Source organism: Stegodyphus dumicola, chromosome 4 (assembly GCF_044657685.1).
Source record: "Stegodyphus dumicola isolate Sdum_Otavi_A_Nest chromosome 4, ASM4465768v1".
NCBI classification, from domain to species: Eukaryota; Metazoa; Arthropoda; class Arachnida; order Araneae; family Eresidae; genus Stegodyphus; species Stegodyphus dumicola.
In genome coordinates this window covers 24,192,992-24,213,747 of record NC_140771.1, presented here as the reverse complement: position 1 = coordinate 24,213,747, position 20,756 = coordinate 24,192,992, and the positions used below count along the sequence as shown (strand labels likewise).

Sequence of the window (20,756 nt, the reverse complement as noted above, 5' to 3'; positions counted from 1 at the left end):
AAAGTGACAGATAAGATAGGTTGTTGAGAATAAAAAAGTTTTGATTGGCAATTTAATGGGAATTCTCAATATGACAGGTACAGGTCTTGAACAATAGTAACAAGAAATTGTGGCTGTAATATTACCGCAAAAGTGTTAACTTACTCGCACACACATGCACACACACAAAAAAGCAACTTATGAACAAAATATTAATAAAGCAAATAAACTTTGTTTAATAAAACAAGAAAGCTTCTTGAGCTTTTTCTGTTACATTTTGTTTTTCTTCAGGTGATGAACATTTTATTATTTCCTAAACAACCATTTATATTTTTAATTTAATTTTTACATACTATCTTACTAGATTTAAATTGATTATCTAAAGTCTGGAAAATTCCAAAATCGGTGAAGGCTTGATGAATCCTGGTCTCGGACTTTGTACTGCTAAAATAAAACTGTCTACAAAAAATACAAAAATGAAGAGAAAAAGCTATTGTATAACAGCAGCTGGTGTATTTGAATGTCTTTGTCGATAATTGTATATAATAATGCATTAATTTTTTTATATGTAATTGGGACTACATAAGCATTGTTAAATTATGCATTGAATATAAATTGCTCAATCATAAAAATAAACTGAGTACTGTGTCAATGTGAAACAGTATCTTCTATTTCACATTGACTTCTTTTGAAATGAAGCAAAAATATTGTTTGGTACTTCTGTATAATTCGGACTGGATTCAGAAATGTATATGTATGTGTGCATTAATATATGTACATATGTAGGTATGTATATATGCAGGTAAGTAAATGTATGTATCCACATATACTGAATCCGATCCCCATAACAGAAGAGTATCATCGTTCTTTTTATTTTGAAGTAAGTTTTTTTTTAAATACTAATTTAGGTTACCAAATAAACTTATTCTTTATATTTAATTACTTGAATATACAGATAAATTGTTTATAGTATTTTTCTTTTAGTTGTAAAAGAATCTTCCTCTTTCATGTGTTTTTCAAACAATCTTTGATTTAACCATCATTTTGGTTTAGTTGTGACATCATTCTCAGGGTTCCCTGTTTAATTGGCTATTTTTCCATTTTGCCGGCGCTGGTGATAAAGTCACCAATAATGGTACAAGTGGTCTGGTGCCAAACAGAATATCCTCGCTGGTAACCTTTTACACCTCATTTTCAAAACAAGTCTCTGCCATTTCTTATCAGATTGATGGCCTCTTTCAATACTGACATACAATTACATAGAATTTTTACCAGATAGTTCAATTTTATGCTCTAAGGCCATTCGCAGTAATTCAGTTAGGATGAAATCACACTGCTCACCCGAAGGCGAAAATATAGAAAAGACAAAGTCAAGGGTTAAATTCATCAATTCTAATGAGAATGCACTGAAGAAGTAAAGCACTGCAGTTTTACATAATTTCTGAGTAAGCTATTCGTACAAATTGAAATAATTCATGCATTTAAACTTGTATTCCAAACTAAGATTTAACTAAGATTAATGTAAATAATAACTGAGAGAATTAGATTTTTGTAGCGTAGTTTACGTGGGATGAGATCACTTGGGGTCACGTGATACAAACCGACGACTCAGGATGTTGTATCATGAAATTGGCTTTTTAAAAAATTTTAAATGCTATTGTTTATGCCTTCAAAATAAAAAATTCTTAGAACTAACATTTGTTAACATTTTTTATGTGCATATTGTATGTTGTCGCCAATAAAGTCTGCTTGGCGAGATTTGCGCTGGCGAAATGGAAAAGTACCAGAAATTGTTAAATTTAATTTGGTGATAGATGTTTTTAAAATGGCTAAATCTAATTTAACAATGCATATTTTACTGAAAACTAAACAGATTTTGAATATTTTATATTTTGATTTTGGTGAGATAAAATTTGAAACTGTAAAACTTAGAAGAAGTGAGATTATAGTTACTCGTGCATTAATAATTTTTTTTTAACAGCATGTCACCACTGTAAATCAAATAAGTATTGATGAGAAAGGAGATTATTTGGCATCATGTTCTAATGATGGAAAGGTACTTTGAAATTTTAAAGAAAATTATGTATTTTCTACTTTATATGTGACTCATTTTTAATTACCTTTTTTATTAATTTTTAAAAGGTTGCTATTCATGGACTGTACAGTTGTGATCTCAATACTTCAATAACGATTGAGAGGCCTGTTCGATCTGTTGCCTTAGATCCAAATTTTTCCAAATCAAGTGCTAATAGGAGGTTTATTGTAGGTGAAGATAAGGTAATCTTTAATTTTTATTTTATTTATTTATTTTTTTAAGAGTTCATTTTATTTTATATTGGATTCTTATGATAAAATCTGTAACATACTTATTTAACAGGTTACCCAGATTATTTAGAATTATTTATTTCAGTTTCCTGCTTGTAAATAAACAGTTTTTAGGTGTATTTGAAAAATAGTGTTAGTATTCAATTTCTCTCTCTCTCTCTCTCTTTTTTTTTTTTAATGTAAACAAATGTGTGTAAACTATATTTTTAGCACCTGCAAATAAAAGTTGTATTAAGATTTTTGATAGTAAATGATGTTACTCCATTTCATAATCTTTCATTTATAGTATACACAATTTTGGCCACCACTGTATATATATTTATCATATATATATACAGTGGTGGCCAAAATTGTGGACACTTTTGGAAATTTTTATGTTTTTGAACTTCATATGCTTATAGAAAATGTTACGTTTCACAAAATGCAAACTTGTATATATCATTTTAAAGAGAATTTATTACTGAATTCAATACAAAACATAAAATTCAATTATTTGCAATACAAAAAAAGTTAAACGATAATAGTTATCGATATACATTAGATAGTGATGATTTCAGTGAGTTATCAGTACTTAGTAGATAATTTTTTATAACAGCTTCACATCGACGTTTCATTGAGCTGACAAGAGTTTTAAGCTCTTCTTTCGTTATTACATGATGCCAGGAAACAATTATAGCCTCAATTAGTCCCCTTTTATTTGATGGGCGCCTCATTCGGACAAGAGTTTTCAAACAGTGCAACAAATTTTCGATAGAATTGAGGTCAGGACTGTTTCCTGGCCATGACAACAATTTAATGCTCTTTGTACGAAACCACTCTTTTGATATTTTGGCCATGTGGTAAGGATCAGGATCCTGCTGAAATATAAACGAAACATTGTTGGGAAAGAGATCTCTGATGAAAGGTAGAAGTTTTGGTTCTAGAATAGTGTCAATGTATTTTCTGGCATTCAGTGTCCCATCGATGACATGAAGGCGACCAATACCATCTGCTGACATGCATGACCAAATCATAACACTAACTGGGTTCTTCACAGTTGCTTGAATGCAGTCAGGGTGTAGCTCTTCTCCTATTCTACGTCTTACATATTTTCGCCCATCACTACCGAATAACGATATCTTAGTTCCATCACTCCATATAACTTGTGACCACTGATCATCTGTCCAATTAATGTGTTCCTTTGCCCACTGTAGTCTTTTTTTCGTTGCTGAAGATTAAAATAAGGCTTTTTTCGTGGAATTCTACCTCTCAGTCCAACATCTGTTAATCTTCTCCTGATTGTTCTTGAACTGACAGAAACACCAGCATCATTCAGATCACTTCTGATGGCCGCTGATGACATTTTTCTATCTTGGAGACATAGTCTTTTTATTCTTCTGTCATCAATAGATGTGGTGCACCTTTTCCGGCCTTTTACTTCTTTGTTTTTTATTGAATTTGTCTTCTGATATCGTAAACAAAACTTTCGGACTCCAGATGTAGTCACTGAACCACCCACCTGTCTTGCAATTTCTGCATAGCAAAGACCACTTTCTCGTAACACAATAATATTATATCTCTTTCTAGGTGTCCAATCTACGCTTTTATTTGATGTCATTGCTTCTTGACTAAATATTAAAAATTTTTACAAAAATTCCTACTTGTAATTGCAGTGTATAAGAAACAGGTCCTCCTTCTACAGAACAAAGCAAAATAATGAATTGTTTCAAGTGTAAACATGGTGTCAGCTTCTACTGGCAGTTACTAACATTTGATTGGTTCTCAGAACAAGAACAGTGATTGGCCAGGAAAGCTAGACATTACAAATCACTTCATGACTGTGTTTTTTATTTATATTAACTCCTTCACATCCAATCCGCCCGACATGGCCCTACATTGAAACTACCAGAACTGCCCAAAAATTTGTAATTTTCTTCCCTCCCCTAAGGTATGTAGTAGCAGGTGCACGTTCCCCAAATGCATTGTATCAGTTTACTGCAGACAGCTTGTCCTAAGAAATTTTTTGGTTATCTTTTGGTTGATCGTGACATTTCGTTATTGATTCTTTTGTGGTACAGTGTGCTTATAAGCTTTAAACAGCAAAAAAAAAGCAGTTAAAAAATTTAAGGATTATATTTATTTTTAAACAATTTATTTCTTCCTATAAAAATAACTGAAAAAAAAGTCTCAGTCATTATCATAACAAATCTGGAAAGGCTTGTTGATCTGACCTTCAGAATACTTTTATAAAGAAAGGGGTCAAGGAATCTTTGTTAGAAAGTACAAAGGATGTCATTGGACATTTTCACACCTATTTTCTGCGTTAATGGACGGGGAGGGGAGGAAATTGCTGTGAAACTGGAAAAGTATTTCAGGCGGTTCGGGTATTTTGAGGATACAGCTTAGCGAAGGGTCTGGATTTTAAACAGTTAAAGTACATATAACTTTTTTTTTTTTTTTGTATTGCAAATAATTAAATTTTGTGTTTTGTATTGAATTCAGTAATAAATTCTCTTTGAAATGATATATACAAGTTTGCATTTTTCGAAACGTAATATTTTCTATAAGCATAGTTCAAAAACATAAAAATTTCCAAAAGTGTCCAGAATTTTGGCCATCACTGAATATAATTAAAAATATGATTAAAATGTATTAATTTTATATGAAATTTATATGTAATATGTTTATAATGTAACCATGCTGTAGAAGCATTGAAACTTTTATAAATGTCTGAGTAGTTCAATAACTATAGAAAAGTCTGTTTGATTATTTCTTGATGTGGGGAAATAAAAGTCAAATTCAGTATGTAGTTATCCCATTTAATCATGGGCATATGCCTGCATGATTTCTGCCTTTTATGAGCTTGCTTTTTGAAAGATACTTGGAATTTAGTATGATAAAAGATTTTTCTTCTCCAAATAACAACAGATGAAAATAGATTTATATATGTTATAGGCTTTTAAAGGCATTTCAAAGTACATTATCATTGTATTTCCTCTAAGAAATGACATCTAAAATTCTTAAATTGAATTTCAGTTTCTATAAAGGATTTTCCAATTTCTTCCTTCCTTTTTTTTTTTTTTTTTTTTCCCTTCTCTTGTAGGTTCTTTTATATGAACGTCATATTTTAACTGGTTATAAACCTAGCATTTTGTATCAAGGTGAAGGAGCTATAAGGAATATAAAATGGAGAGAGAGATTTGTTGTATGGGCCAGTGATAAGGTACTGTTCTGTTAAAATTTATATTAAAATTATAATGCAATTTTCTAATAAATTACTAATTTTTTATTTTCCACACAGACTGTACGAGTATACGATATGATTGCTAATAGAACTGTGACTATGATTCAAAAGGATCATGATCCTTCGTAAGCATAAATTTTTGTTTGTGTATATATTAGTTTAGTAATAGAAATAAAAGTATATATTGTGCCAAATAGATCCAGTTCAAATTTTTAAAAAATTAAATTTTAGAATTTTGTAAAAATTAGAGATGAAATATTACAATTCTTAATTTACTGGTCAGATAGAATGTAGTTCATAATTTCAAAAGAAGTCTGTATGTAGTTTTATGTTATATAAAAGGAATCTTTTGCTTATAATTGTTAAGCTTTTTTTTTTTTTTTTTTTTACTTAAGAGAAAAAGAAAATTTATTACTCTCTAATGATCCATACTCCCTTTAAAAGTATTCATGAGACGTGCTGTGTCCCCAAAGTGGGCCAACACATGACGTCACCAAAATGCATTTATGTGGCAACCTAAATATGTGCATGCAAGGCAGCAGACAAGTAGCAGTGAATATGTGTTTTTGTTGCATTGAGTGCATTTTTTTACCCATGTAAGGATTCATAGTAGGATTGTAGAATTTTCCAGCTGATGAAAAAGAATTTTCATAATATTTTCAGAAATATGGCATTTTGCTGAACAGTATAGAATGCAAAAATTCACATTCCATTAAGTTGTACTTAGTAAATGATTGAAATTTTTTGGATTAGAATTTTTGTAGTGATACTGAATTCATCCAGTTCTGTGATTATTTTAAGCAGAAACAGAACACTCTAAACATCAGCGTGCGCAATGCAAAATTTATGTAATTCTCTAAATTTTTTCAAGCAAAAACATCACTCTGTACATGGAGACAACAGTGTGTGCACTGCCAAGTTGTGCATGATAGTGAGTTTCTGCAATTCTCTGGTATTTTTTAAGGGAAAACAGATGACTGTTTACATAAGAAGACTAGTGTAAAGAGACAGTTAATGTTTTATTAGTCCAAAGGGGTTTTGTCCCTGAAGGACTGTTGTATTTGTTCTGTGATTTTGCGCTGAATCACTATAAATGTCCGTGGTACTTTTCAAACTGTTGCCACCAAATGTTAGAGTCTTGCATTGTATTTGAAGAGATTAAATAATGAAAAATCTGCATAAATTCTCGCATTGTGATAAAACAATGGTACATAGAGTCATCAAATTTTGAATTGACGTAATCCTCGTACGAATATGGACATGGGGAAGACCAAATTTGAAATTTGTTTTATTATCGATTTCATATTTTGTAAAACTTTAATGAATTTTTGAGTAAAACTCTATGATTTAAAAGCGAGCAATGGCAACACTTTTCGGTGGAAAAAAAAAAAACTTTTTATCTCCAGCGGGCGCGGAACTGTGTATCAGAAATTCTAAAGATATGCTCATTTTAAAATTATTTTGCGACATTGCTACTGAACGGAATTTTATGGTTTAAGTGCAAAGAACATAATATTTAATAAATAATGGTAACACAGAAAACGTTAAAAAAAGTCCCCTTTGGACATAATTTGAAATCTGAAACCCTTCAGTTTTTTTTTTTTTTTTTTTTTTTTTTTTAATTGGTTGTTGTCTCTTACTTCTGAGCTTGGCAAAAATTAGTTGCCAATGGTTGGTGACTTTTCAAAAAGGTTTGCAAATAAGCAGAAAGTACTGAAAATATTATTATTATTATTGTTATTGTTAATATTATTATTAGAAAATTTGGTCTGGCTAAATCAGAATGGACTGTAGCTCTCAATTAAACTAATTAACACGCTATACTATCTCATTATCTTTATTTTACTCATTTGTGGAAGACAGTCAGGCAACTACACTCACTCTGCTTCGCCATTGAAGCAATCCAAAAAAAGTAATAACATTGTTTTGTAAACAGAATGTTATTACTTTTATGGCAGCACCATCTGGCTTCAAAGGGATTTAACTCTCCCCCAGATTAAAATTACAAAATTTCAAGAAATTATGCAAACATTCTTAAAGCAAAATTAATATACTTATAAACAACATAATACTATAACTACAGCTATTACAATGCTAGAACAAAATGCAATTTTTCTTTTACATATGCAAAATATCATTTTTCAGTAGGAAGCACGGCGATCTTTTTGATCACTCTCTTTAATTCTCCTGATTTTGATAGTTTTTACTTTATTGTGATATCCATGATAGACTTTAATAACCCAACCTAAAATCCGTTTGCAAATTGGCAGGTACCGTAGTACCAGTACCATAGTAGCATCATAAATAGTGTCCTTCTCTACCATCTATTTGGTTCTCTGCTGCAGAGTTCCTAAGTAGTCATTTGACCATTTTTTCCAAATAATCTGAACTACCTTTGTTCTTTTATGCCACTGGCTTAACCGATTTTCATTTATGTCTATCATCAGTGGCTCCGGAATCGTGTATATCAGTCTCCCTATTCAGTAATAATCTGGGATCAAAACTTCATAACAATCAGAATCATTGGAAATGGGTGTAAGAGGTCTTGAATCTTGTATTTCCTCTACTTGCACAATTATAGTTTCAAATTCCTCATACGTAAAGTGCAAATTACCTATCCTTCTCTTTAACTGATGCTTTGCAGACTTTACACCAGTTTCCCATAGCCCTCCAAAATGAGGGGACTTGGGAAGAATAAAGTTCCAGTCTCTTCATTTCCCGTGGAAAATATGAGGCCAAAGTTTTGTCTTGAAAATTAATTACCTTGTAAAATTTTGTCAGCAGAGAATTTGCTCCTGCAAGATTAGAGGCATTATCAGTGAATATTTTCACACACTTGCTACGTGTAGCCATGAAATGCTTAAGAGTGGTCAGACTAGAAGTCAAATCTGACAAAGGCTCAAGATGAATAGCTCGTGTCACAAAACATATACATACACAAATGTAAATTTCATTTATCATGCCCTTTCTCTGATGCTTGTAAGTTACATAAAAGAGACTGCATAAATCCAAACCTGAAACACTAAATGGGGGTGATCTATTAACTCTCTTGTATGGTAAATTACCCATAATCTGTGAAGACAAAATCGATTTGCATTTAAAGCATGTCACACAAAGATGTACTGTTTTTCGTGCCAAATCTCTACCACCTAATGGCCAAAATTTTAAATGTACTGCATTCAGTAATCCTTAAAAGCCAATGTGCAATAATCTTCTGTGCACGCTAGAAAAATAAATCTTACTTAGAATTTTTTGGGAGGATCGCAGGATATTTCTGACAAAATGGTTAAGAAGCTTCTTCAAGACTGCCACCAATACAAATTATTCTTTTACAATCAACAAAAGAATGCAAATTTTTTAAGTTACCTGTTATGTCTTTTTTAGAGAAAGAACCCTCTGCTTATGCTTAATAAGTGTTGTAAGGATCTTAAGTTTTACTAACGTTTATTTTATTTTAAATCTTTACTATCACTTCTTATTTTCTACTTCCGGCCAGAATTAAAAGCGTTAACTTATTTATGTAAAATTTGTCTGGCAAACGCCAAGTACTTAAGTTGTGGTTTTTGCCAAGCGAGAGAGAGGAAGGAGTTAGTCGAAGCAGGCTGCTTACCTTAGAAGCTTTACTCAGTTGCTGGTTGCCTTCCAGGCCAGAGGTTTAATCCTCTTGATAATTTTAAACGTATTGTAGTGTTAACAGTTCTCTGTACTACATACGGCTTCCTCTTAATATAAGGCCAATCTTCCACGTTTATTATTTCAAAGTTAAGTTAGAGTTTAGTTTGTATTTTTATATTCTTACGTTTAGACCACAAGTAGTGGGTCTTTGTATTCCGAAGTATGGAAATTATTGTAAAGAGAGAAAAATAAAGGGTTTTGTATACCCTTCTTGTGTATCCTGTCTACTTCCCACAGTTTTTGAACATAGCTTTAGTAAGCTCTCTGTTCCGAGTCAGGTCCTTGCATGTTCCCAAAGAAAGTAAGACGGAACATTGAACCTGATAGTGTTTCCTCAGCTATTCTTACCTCGTCTAGTTGAAGAGGGCCTACCTTTTTCGATCCATTCTTGCAATTACAAATAAACCTAAAATATAAGAAAAAACATTAATAATTTTATAATAATTGTTACTAATATTCAAGAGTTCATGTCAATCAACATAGTTCTCTCAGAAATGTCATTAATGTCAATAGAACTTTTGCTTTCTTTTACAGAGGATTCCCTTTCACTTGGTGTTAGGTGCTCAACATCTGGAACTATTGGTTGTAAGCACTTGCAAGGAAGATGTGGCTCAGTCAAAAATTATGTACAAGTCCACCACTTGGAATTGTTCACTAGAGAAGTAGCACTAACTCCACATGTTAGAAGATCCGTAGGATTGTCCTTGGTTGAACAATAAAACCATGAATCTGGATTAGTCAACTTCTGGATCTCATCAACGCGATTTTGAACGAAAGACTTCCATTTTCTTCTGGATCCTTTAATCCAATACAGTGTGACTTTAGAATCACTCCAAAAAAGGATATTAGATGAACCTTTACAATCCAGAACTTTTTTAACTTCCGTTCCCAATCTTAGAGAAATCGGTGCACCCAGCAATTCCAGTTGAGGCAAGGAAACTTTTTTGACAGGTGAAAGTCTGCTCTTGGAAGCCAGCAAATTCATAGAAATTTTTTCTCGATTCTGTACTTTTACGTAGACGGCTGCACCATATGACTTTTCGTCAGGAAAAACATAGATCTCTAAATTTTCATCACTTGAATCCAAAACAAATCTTGGAATACTAATGTTACCAAGTTCTGAAAGCTCGCTGCCTCATTGAGACAATTGATCATTCAAATCGGAAGGAAGCTCAGCATCCCATAGTAGCTTACGTAGCCATAGCTTTTGTAGTAAAAGTTTTATTCTAACAGTGAATGGTGTCACGAGTCTGAGGGGATCATATATTTTTCCAGCTGTTTGTAAGATGAAGTGTTTGGTACTTTTCTTTCTTCTTGAAATTTCAGTCACATTCAAGAAGTCTTTATACTCAAACTATCTTCCTGAATGTCCCATTGAATTCCGCCCACCAGCGGCCGAGCGGTAAAGTCACTGAACACTGATAGTTTGGTCCGAGGTTTGAATCCCGCGAACGGGCTGGCTGCATGGGCGTTTTCGTGGTTTTCCCCATGTGTAACGTGTATACGAGCCAGTTTCCCTTAGAAAGTCCTCCACGAAAGGCATCCCTCCCCTTAGGCAGATAGCCCTCGTGTGCTTTGCCATAATTAAATACACCAACACCCATTGAATTCCTAATACTTTGAGTATCTTTTCATTTGAGCTTAGCGGATGATTGTCAAAATTTTCTTCTGCCCATTTTTTATCTAAATGATTATCATTCGTCACCCATTTATTTATGTAGATTCATTCCAGCTCCACACATAATTTCCTTTGCTTCCCTTGAAATTTTTAAGGCTTCTGATACATCATCTGCTCCTGTAACAAGACGTAAACTGTTAAATATGTGAAACAGTAAAAAATTATTTTTTATCAAGTATAAAAAGCATAGAGTTATTTTTTATATATGTATTAAGAATTTTTACGAGTTTAAATGCAGAATTTAGCATCCTCCTAATTTGCCTCCCCCCCTTTATAATTGTGGTAATAACTCTTTTCATAAGTGTGATATCTGTTTTATTACAGGTTGCGTAGCGATTTGTATCGATGTAATCTATTTTGGAAAGATGATAGGACTCTTCTTGTTGGCTGGGCTAATACTGTTAAGGTATGTCAAGTAATTCCCTCAGAATCTCCAAAAACAACAAGTTTAACAAATTTAAAGGAACAGATTGGACCTCCTCGTTTTTATGTTCAAATAAGTAAGTAAAATTTTTAGTAGTATAGCAAAAGTTGCATTATTCAAAATTCTTTGTATTGTGTTAATTGCATGCAATATTTTCATTGTTATAGCCTATTTATCCCTATACTATAAAAATATGTTTGGTATCGTTCATATTATAAAATTTCCATCTTAATGAAAGAAAAATGGCTTTTTAATGAGTATCTGCTTGAATCGAAGGAACACACTGTACAAGAAATACTAAGAAATAATTCTTATCCTATATTTAATCCTTGTTGAGATTATTTTCAAACTTGTGTCTGTCATTAAACTTTAAAAAAAAAATAGTCTTGTTATGAAAACAAAAAATTTTATTGCTTTCAGAACTGTTTTAAGTGTGTAACTAGCAATATTTTTTGCTCTTTAAATGAAAAAAAATTCTTTTGGAAAGATTCCATCATTTACAAAAGGCTTTTTTTTTTTTTTTTTTTTTTTTATAAAAGAAATATATAAATTAACATTTATGTTTGAAGAATTATACAAGCAAACAAGAAGAATTTTACAAGTAATCAAATTGTCCAAGTCATCTTCAGGAAATCATTTGGAGAAAATGTGTGAAAATAAAGCAAAAAGACTGTTTTGAAAAGATAGTTGAATAGTATCCACCGGCTGTTTAAATGTAAAATATTATCCAGATTAATTTCCTTTATTATTGTTAAAGTAATAAAATGTATATAAAAGCATGCATTTTGCTAGCATTTGTTTATTCTGATGTTATATTACAAAAATCTTTCAGCTTTGTAGTAGTTTATGAACTTTTCTTAGGTGATTGTCATAAGTTTTCTCCAAATAAGTGAGTGCAATTCTCTAATGATTTTGAAGTTAAATTCGGTTGATGTGTACATTGAGAGCAGTGCCGAGAATTCTGCTATTCTCTGTTTTTTCGAGGTTAAACCAGATTACAACGCACACGTCCAAGAAAGTAGAAAGTTGCATGTTTTTTTATGATGGGTATTTCCTTACTGTTTCATGAAATTTTGAGTGTTTCATTGTATATGTTTCCTTTACGTAACTTTTACTGTTTTGTTATGTATGTTTCTTGCTTTTCTATTATGTCAATTTCTTTCTGTTTTCTGTCGTTTTCAGCGTGCTGCCATTTTTTAAAATGGATATTGTTTTTTCACCAGTTAGGCTGGCAAAAAATTACTTGCCAACTTTGTAGGACAGTGTTTTGTAATGCTGGTTTTGATTATATAATCAGAATTTATGTATTGGTGTATTTAGAATTTGTATATTGGTATATTTAGAATTTGTATATTGGTCTGCGACAGAATTGTCCACTGAGGTTATTGAAGTTGTTGTGGTATGGTGTAGACAATGCCTCCTCGGCTATTGCTTCTGGTACGTACTCTATACTAGGCGTCCATTGTTTCCTGCTCGGTTGAAAATCAGATGCATGTTCATATATTCCTCATTTGTATAATCTGACATATTGTTTCCAAATGAAGCTTAACACCCACAAATTCTGCAATGTCTAGTAATGAATATTCACTTGCTGCATTTATTTTCCGCATGCACATTGGGCCTATGAGAAGGTTTCTTCTTCTCGACTGCAGTGCTCATAATCCTCACATTTGTTTGGCCACTGTCTTCATCAAGCTTACTGTCCTCTGGATGTGTATTTTTGCGATTTTCACGGACTAAACATGGTTTGTGGCCCTATGTTCTGTGGTAATTTGCCATTCTCTTGATGCCTGATTTCACCCATCTGAATTAGTCGAATTTGGCAATACCTTGTAAAAAGCAAAATGTTTTATTTTTGCTTTTAAATTCTGAATTTCTTATTTGAAAAAAAAAAAAAAAAAATGTTTTTGAACTCAATTAATTTTATAACTTTTTTCAGCATCCATTTTCACCACTGACTTCTTTATATGTGGCATCTCATCTTATGGAGCTGCTATTGTTGTTCTTACTGTTGCAAAAAACCCAGAGGTAATCATTCTTTTCTTAAATGTATCAAGTGTTTGCTTTTGATTAACATTTAAGGGAAAATATTAGTTTCCTAAAAATACAATTCATGTTTTGATTTCTTTCTATACCTAAAAACTTCTTGAAACTTAAAGGAGTTGGTATTTTTTATATATTGTCTATTGATTATTGCTATAAAGATGTTTAACAATTTTTTAAATTGTGTAGTTACTTCAGTTGCACTTTTTAAGATTAATCTTAAAAAATATCTGTGTGATGCTTAGTCTCAGAATCCATTATTTTAAATAATTATGGAATTGTTGTTTTCATATATTGCTTATGTTTTTAAAAATCAGTTGCTGCTTCTAGAAATGGAAATCTTTAGAAAATAGCAATTGAGGCAACATTTAGTTGATTTTTATTTGAAAATTAATAGTTTAACACTAGGTTTTTTGGACATTTTTGTATACCTACCTACATTTATTGACACCCATCAAATTGACATGTATAGGAGACCACGTATTTTCTTTAAAATACTTAACAATCAATCTTAACACTAAAACTACTGATAACCTCAATTTAATGATTTTATTGTTGTTTTTATCGGTATAAAAAAAAAGTTGTGGTAGTTTAAGTGTTAACAGATTTTATACCGGAGCAATCTTTGCCGATACTAATTAATCTTTCTAGCTATTCCGTATATCATCTTTAATTGCTCATGATGACTTGAAAAGAGTATTTTGTAAGAATAAAGTAAAACTAATACTTTCGTCTAATTCTATATTGATATTGCTAATACTCATAATATCTGTTACTTTCTTCTCGATTGTCTCTACTCGCACCAACTGAAACTTTTTCTAAAACATCTTGACGCATTGACTATAATTCAAGAACTGCAGATTGTTCCTTAGTCTTGGTCTAATGCTTTATGTTTACGCTTTAGGCAGGTACAATTAAACAGATAATCACGTTTGCTCTGGCAAACTGCAGTTAAGTTTGAAATTATTGAAAGATATTTCCATTGAATTATGGTTTTTATTTAGTATGCATGTTCTAACTACTTTTACATTTGTCGCAAAAAAAAATCAATATCATGAAAAAGAAATTTATTATGATTATCTACGAAATTAGCTTACCTGTTAAAATGATGGGTATTGGTAGAAGTATACATCATACGGAGCTCTGAAATTAAGACGGAAGGAGAAATAAATTTGTGTGTGTATTAATCTCATTACATCAATAATTATCAGCATAAACTAAGAAACTATAAAATAATGTAATTTTGCTCATGAAGTTCGAAATCTGTCATAAGGACAGATCTCGTAAATCTAGTGTTAAGTGGCAACTTAATCTGTGACATTGCCTTGATGAAACGATGAAACAAGTCACAAATGTTACTTATGACAGTAAACCACAAGTCTCAATGTTTAGTGCTTTGTCCATTTCAAACACTTTTGACAAGCACATGGGTTAAGTGAGTTTTTAAAGATGTAATTACATATTGTCTGAGGTAGAAAATAAGCATATGTGTCCCCCCCCAAATGTTTTTCCTTTTTCGACTTTGGTTATAGTAGTATTATATGAAAAAATGTCATACAGCAAATTGGTGCAGAGTAATGGATTCAAATTGTTTTTCATAATGGGGATTTCTTAAAATTGTATTCCATTCATTTTGTAAATTTTATAACATAAAAAGTCGATGATGTACCAGAAGAGTGACTTTTTAGTCATTAGACATATGACAGAGTGTCTGATCATGGCCCATTGTAAAGAGAAATTTTTTACTCTGAAATTCATCAGTCAGTTAAGAACTGTAGAACAGCAAGTTGCTTAATTCAGAGAAGTAATTGAAACAGTTTCATGTGAAGTCAAAAGCCTTTTTAAAACTATGAAAAGTCACAGCTCAAAAACACTCTTTTGTCAAGATATCTTGCTGTTACCAAATGAGTGTTACTTGCAAGAATCAATATTACTTGAAAGATCAAATAGTGTATCCTATTTTATATTGCTGCTTGTTTCATAAAAAGGTTAGTTTGCAGTGCAAAGAAATTAAATTTGATTGAAATATTTTGCTTTATTTAAAAGCTTTTTGTATACATTATGTGTTTTTTTCCATATATTAAAAAATGTGCATTTTCAGTTTACTTATTAATTTAAGTGTTTCAAATGGAATTTTAAAATTATAGGTGTTTCAATTTTAATTTTTTAAATTCGAATTCAAAGCAAAATTTGTAGAATATCATTGAAATACCATCCTTCCAATTTTAAATTTTAGTATTTAATAATTTTTTTTTCCTTCTTTATATGTTTCTTTGTTCTAACCATCTTTTATTTTCATTTTGAATTGCTTCTTTTTAGTAATAGAAATGAAATATTATAGAAAGTTAGTACTTGTATTTTATTATATAACATTGCCATTCATTAGCAAACGAATTATTCCTTGCAAGCAATATAATTCTTTTGCAGTAAATTTTTTCTCATTATACAAATATCTGCAATGAAGATTATATTGCCATAATCTCATGGAAGATGTAATTTTTAATGTTGCTTATGTATTAAATTCTTTGCGCATTTGTTTCAAATAAAAGCAGTTTAGAAAATTCTCTATTTTCTCATTTCATAATTTCACTATATATCGGTACAAATTAGTAGGATGCTTAGAATCATAAACTGTGGTAAACTTCTTTCCTTTAAACCTATATGACACCCCACCTTTTTTTTTAATAATTGCTATACAGATTTATGGTGTTTTCAGTCTTAACTTCAAAAAAGTTGATTTACCTTACTTATTGGGAAATCTGTTCAAAATTATAGTAAATGGGAGATAACACTTCTTTAAGGAAATACACATGTAAAGATTTGTTTAGTTTAATAAAAATGGAATTTCAAAAATTTCTCATCAGATCAAAGTGTCGTGTTAAGGTACCTTTTACAGAACTTAATTTTATTCATAAATTTGAAGATGTTGTTGGTAAGCTGCTGTAATATTCTTTTCTTAAACCTACCAGTGACCAAATGGTTAAAATAACTGAAATTTTATATTCACCTTGATTTCCCTCCGTGTTGATTGAATGGGCTTATTGCTGTATTTCTATAGTTTTCTCTGAATGTTGAGCTGGTATTAGATGAGGGCTTCTCTTTTAAAGCATGTAACTATGAAGTATTTTGCCATATGAAATAACTTTATGTGGCCTTGTAAAGTTGATATATTTTAGTTTTCCAAAAATATGAGGGTCATTCAGAAAATAAAGATCGTTTAGTTATACAAAATGAAAAACACAATATTTATTGGAGAAAACAAGCCTGGAGCATACTTAAGTTTCCTTCTCTTTTCTATGTAATCACCTCTTACATTTAAGCATTGATCGTATCTGGTTATGAGCTTCAGAATTTCTATGTTATACTTATCTGCTACCAGTTCCTGATTTCCTTAAACCACTGCATTTTCCAACTCTTCATTGCTTCCAAAACATTTATAGCCCAGAAACTTTTTCAGGCGAAGGAAAATGTGGAAATTGCTAGGTGCAATATCCTGGTAGATGACCAAAAATTTTCCATCCAAATTTATCCAGCAATTCTTGAGGTGCAACAGCAGTGTGATAGTGGGCATTGTCATGAAGAATCACATTTCCTCCTGAAAGCATTCCTTGCCTTCTGTTTTGAACGGCTCGCTATAATTATCTTAGAGTCTCTCACTAACGATTTGCATGAAATTTATTGCTGAAATGCACCAAACAAACACATTTACGATCTGTGTTATGAAAAAGAATGCATTTACAAACACCAAAACAGCATATTAACAAGACAGTTGCTGGGACTTTTTGTATTAAGAAAGTCTGTTTGAATTTTCTCATTTTGGGGGGGGGGAGTAATGATGCCGGTCAAGTGGTCCAGTGCTTGCTCTCTGCGGTAATGTGACGCACCCAGGTCTCATCACCATTCACATCTAATCAAGAAAAACATCTTTATCTGTGTGATATGTCAAGAATATCAATGCTGAGCTTTGAATGGAGCGACTACTTAACTTAATGAACTACTGGCAGAGGAGTGTAACATGAGAATTCTAAAGCTCATGAACACATATGACAAATGTTTAAATGAAGGTGGTGATTATGTAGAGAAGAGAAGGAAGTTTAAGATATGTTGTAGAATTGTTTTTTATTGTGTATAATAAAAATCTTTATTTTCTGGATTACTCTCATAATATTCTGTATTAAATTTGTTTTGTAATTCAAAGTGCTATGTTACCTGTAGTATAAGTTTTTAGTTTTGTTGTTTAGTAATTATTTTAAGTTATGTATCATATTTCCACTTATAACAAAGAGAGAATTCCCATGTTTACATGGTAGATGAAATCCTAATAGTTTTCCTTTCTTCCCTAAAATGAGAACTATGTTATGCTTCCAATAAGCGATAAAAAGTTGGTGGTTGGATCACAGTTTTTTACACAGTTTAAGTTTCTTTATTTTTAATACATTGTGTGAAACTTTTGCATGGTAATTACTGCCAAAATAGTAAAGATGCTGCTTCTAATTAAAATGTTTGGAAGAAATAAAACATCTGTATAAAAAAAAAGGAAAGAATAGAGGGGGAAAAAATGTTTCAGATTCTATAAATTAGTTTGGAAATCTCTTGAGAAATGGTCATTGCCTTTTGTTCTGAAGTAAACAATGGGCATTATGAAATTTGAGTATATTTTGTTAGAGTTTACATACTTGATTTTTGTATTAAAAATGTGGTCTTAAATATTTTCTAGTGGAACATCATTAATAATAATTTTCATTTATTTATTTGCTGTATGCTGCTTTTTTTGGGGGGGGTGAATATCATAGCTATATTATCTCTGTAGAACATAAAATTGTCTTCTCGAAAAGTTGTTTGGGACACTAAAATTTTGATCATCTTTTCTCATCTTCATTTGTTCCAAATATATTATAAAGTATAAAATGGATTTTTATTCCTATAATAAATATTATTGAACACTATAAATTATTTTAAATTGATTCATTTTCAGATATGATGAAAATATATATATTTTCCATCCAATGGTGGGCCCTCAGCCGACTTCGGCTTGGGCACTACTAAGGCCAGAAGTGGTGATCACTTTATTATGGAGGCACCTAATAGGTGGGCCACCTTTGCCTCCTATGAAGGGACGGCAGTTACAACCATGCCTTGTCCGGGATTCGCAATCCCTTTCATATCGCAACCAGCTTCTGTAACCACTGTACATTTAGGCGGCATGAAGGAAATATAGAAATTACAAAATCAGTAACATTTGTTGAGTACGTAACTAATGAAGTTTCATACCGAAGATGAATTTTTTGGAGCATGTTCTTTTTATTGCTTTTAAGAAAGAAAAATTCGAGAAAAATCAGGTTATTGAGTTTTGCATGATTTAAGCTAGAAATTGTTATTATAGAAATTGTTAAATTAAATATAAATGAAATTCATTCACATATTAGTTTGTATAATATTTTGCAATCTAAAAGCTATATCCCAAATATGAATTCATGAAATATTTATAACATTTCTTTCCAGTAAGGCTTATTTTAGGTTGATCAAGCTAGGCTAGCTTTGAAATTTCACATTAAGAAACATGAAACTTGTATTTAGATGAACTCGGATATTGTGCATAACGGAGTATATTTGACTTTTGATTGTGCATTCAATTTTTTCCCTGCTAAATATATATAAAAAAACTTAAGTTAATAAATTAATTTTTTTATTGCTATAAATCTTCCAATTTTTAGTAATGATCAAATTATAATCCCTCTTTTCCTGCAGCCATCTAACTGTGTAATGCATTATAAATTCATTTCTGCTTTCCATTGTGCTCAATATGGTACATGGCTGTCCTCCTGCCTTTCATTTTAAAGGTCATGATATAGTACCATCTTGATGCTTCCATATTTGATTTGGGGGGGGGGAGAGTTCAATAAAATTTTTAAAGTTAAATGACTGTTGCAAATTTCCAATTATTGTGCCTATTTTTATTTATTTATTTATTTTAAATATTGACCTTTCAGTTTGCTTGCCATGTCTTTTCTAGTAATGGATTTATTCACTTTAGTCAGGAAGTGTAGTATTAACATTTATATCATATGGCATTTATTAAACCGATAAAGTGTTGTAGTTATTTATAACTAGTATCACACAGTAAACCTAAACGACTCAGTGGAGAAAGTGCATATCAAAGATATCACTCAAGTTTTTTATGAAATCAAGTTTCCTTGTTTCAAGTAAAAAGCTTCTTAAACATTGTTATGCTTGATTATTTTTAAAATTCAACTATGTAATTATTATCTTAAATATATTAGCATAACTTGCAGTACCTTTAAGAAGAAAAAAAAACTTGTTTAGTGTAGCTTGTTTCTGCTTTCATATCAACTTTAATAAGTAAGAAGACAAATGATAACAAGGTGTTCCATGTAGCAGATTTTTTTTTTTTTTTTTTTTTTTAAGCCCCAGAAGGGCTATTAATTTCATTTTGGCATTTTGCATTGAAAACTTTAAATGTCAGAACTTTTAAAATTGTTGTCACCAAATATTATCATCCTTTGTTATATTTAAAGAAGTTAAATGAAGAATCTGCATAAATGTATGTATGTTTCTCGCATTGTGATAAAACAGTGGTAGCTAGAGCCATCAAATTTTGAATAACGTAATCTTCCACCAAATATGGGCGTCTGGAAGCCCTAATTTGAAATTTGTCTTATTATCAATTTCATATTTTGTAACACTTCAACGAATTTTTGATTAACAAACTCAATGATTTCATAACAAGCAATGACAAAACTGCACGGAGGGGGCGACATTTTTATCTTCAGCTCGCGAGACTGTGTATTGAAAATTCTAAAGATATGCTCATTTAAAAATTATTTGTGATATTGCTGTTGAATTGAATTTTATGGTTTAAGTGCAAAGAACATTTAATAAATAAGAGTAACACACACCAGGTTAAAAAAAGTCCCTTTTGGCACAATGTAAAATCTGAAAATTTTCTCTTCCCCCCCCCCCTTCCTGCCGTCTTCATGTGGATGTTCGTGTCTTTTGTCAAAATCAGGGCTTAATTTTTAAATTAAAAGTGCTGGGGCCCTATAAAAGGTTGCCAGGAAAGGTAAACAAAATTAAGTAGTGAATAATAAAATTAAGAGGCTATTACAAAATACAAAATTAATATATTAAGTTAATGACTGAACAATTTATAATAAATGTAAATATCAGAGCTTATTTTATTTAGGGTTGCGGCTGGAATTACAATTTTATACAAAGACTAAGAAATACCATAGCCTAGATCTGATGGGCTCTGGCAGAATATAAGCCCTGGTCAAAGTTGACTTTGAAATAAAAAGAAACCATCTTTACCCTCTCTTTACCCCCCAAAAAGAAAGAGAGAACCTTAGCAAGAAAAGAATAAAAATCTCACCTTTCTGAATAAATACTCA

At 31.2% G+C, this 20,756-nt stretch overlaps 1 protein-coding gene across 4 annotated transcripts in view; it reads left to right on the top strand.

Moving 5' to 3' along the window:
• lt (vacuolar protein sorting-associated protein light) overlaps positions 1-20,756 on the top strand; it is a 99,303-nt gene that overhangs the window by 15,426 nt on the left and 63,121 nt on the right. For 3 of the 4 annotated variants that reach the window (XM_035363228.2, XM_085814614.1, XM_035363230.2), the window contains exons 5-10: positions 1,961-2,035; positions 2,122-2,256; positions 5,387-5,506; positions 5,585-5,652; positions 11,205-11,380; positions 13,244-13,332. In XM_035363228.2, the coding sequence (XP_035219119.1) occupies positions 1,961-2,035; positions 2,122-2,256; positions 5,387-5,506; positions 5,585-5,652; positions 11,205-11,380; positions 13,244-13,332 (663 nt within the window). The remainder of the gene's footprint in view (positions 1-1,960; positions 2,036-2,121; positions 2,257-5,386; positions 5,507-5,584; positions 5,653-11,204; positions 11,381-13,243; positions 13,333-20,756) is intronic. The other variant, XM_035363232.2, reaches the window with a different exon arrangement.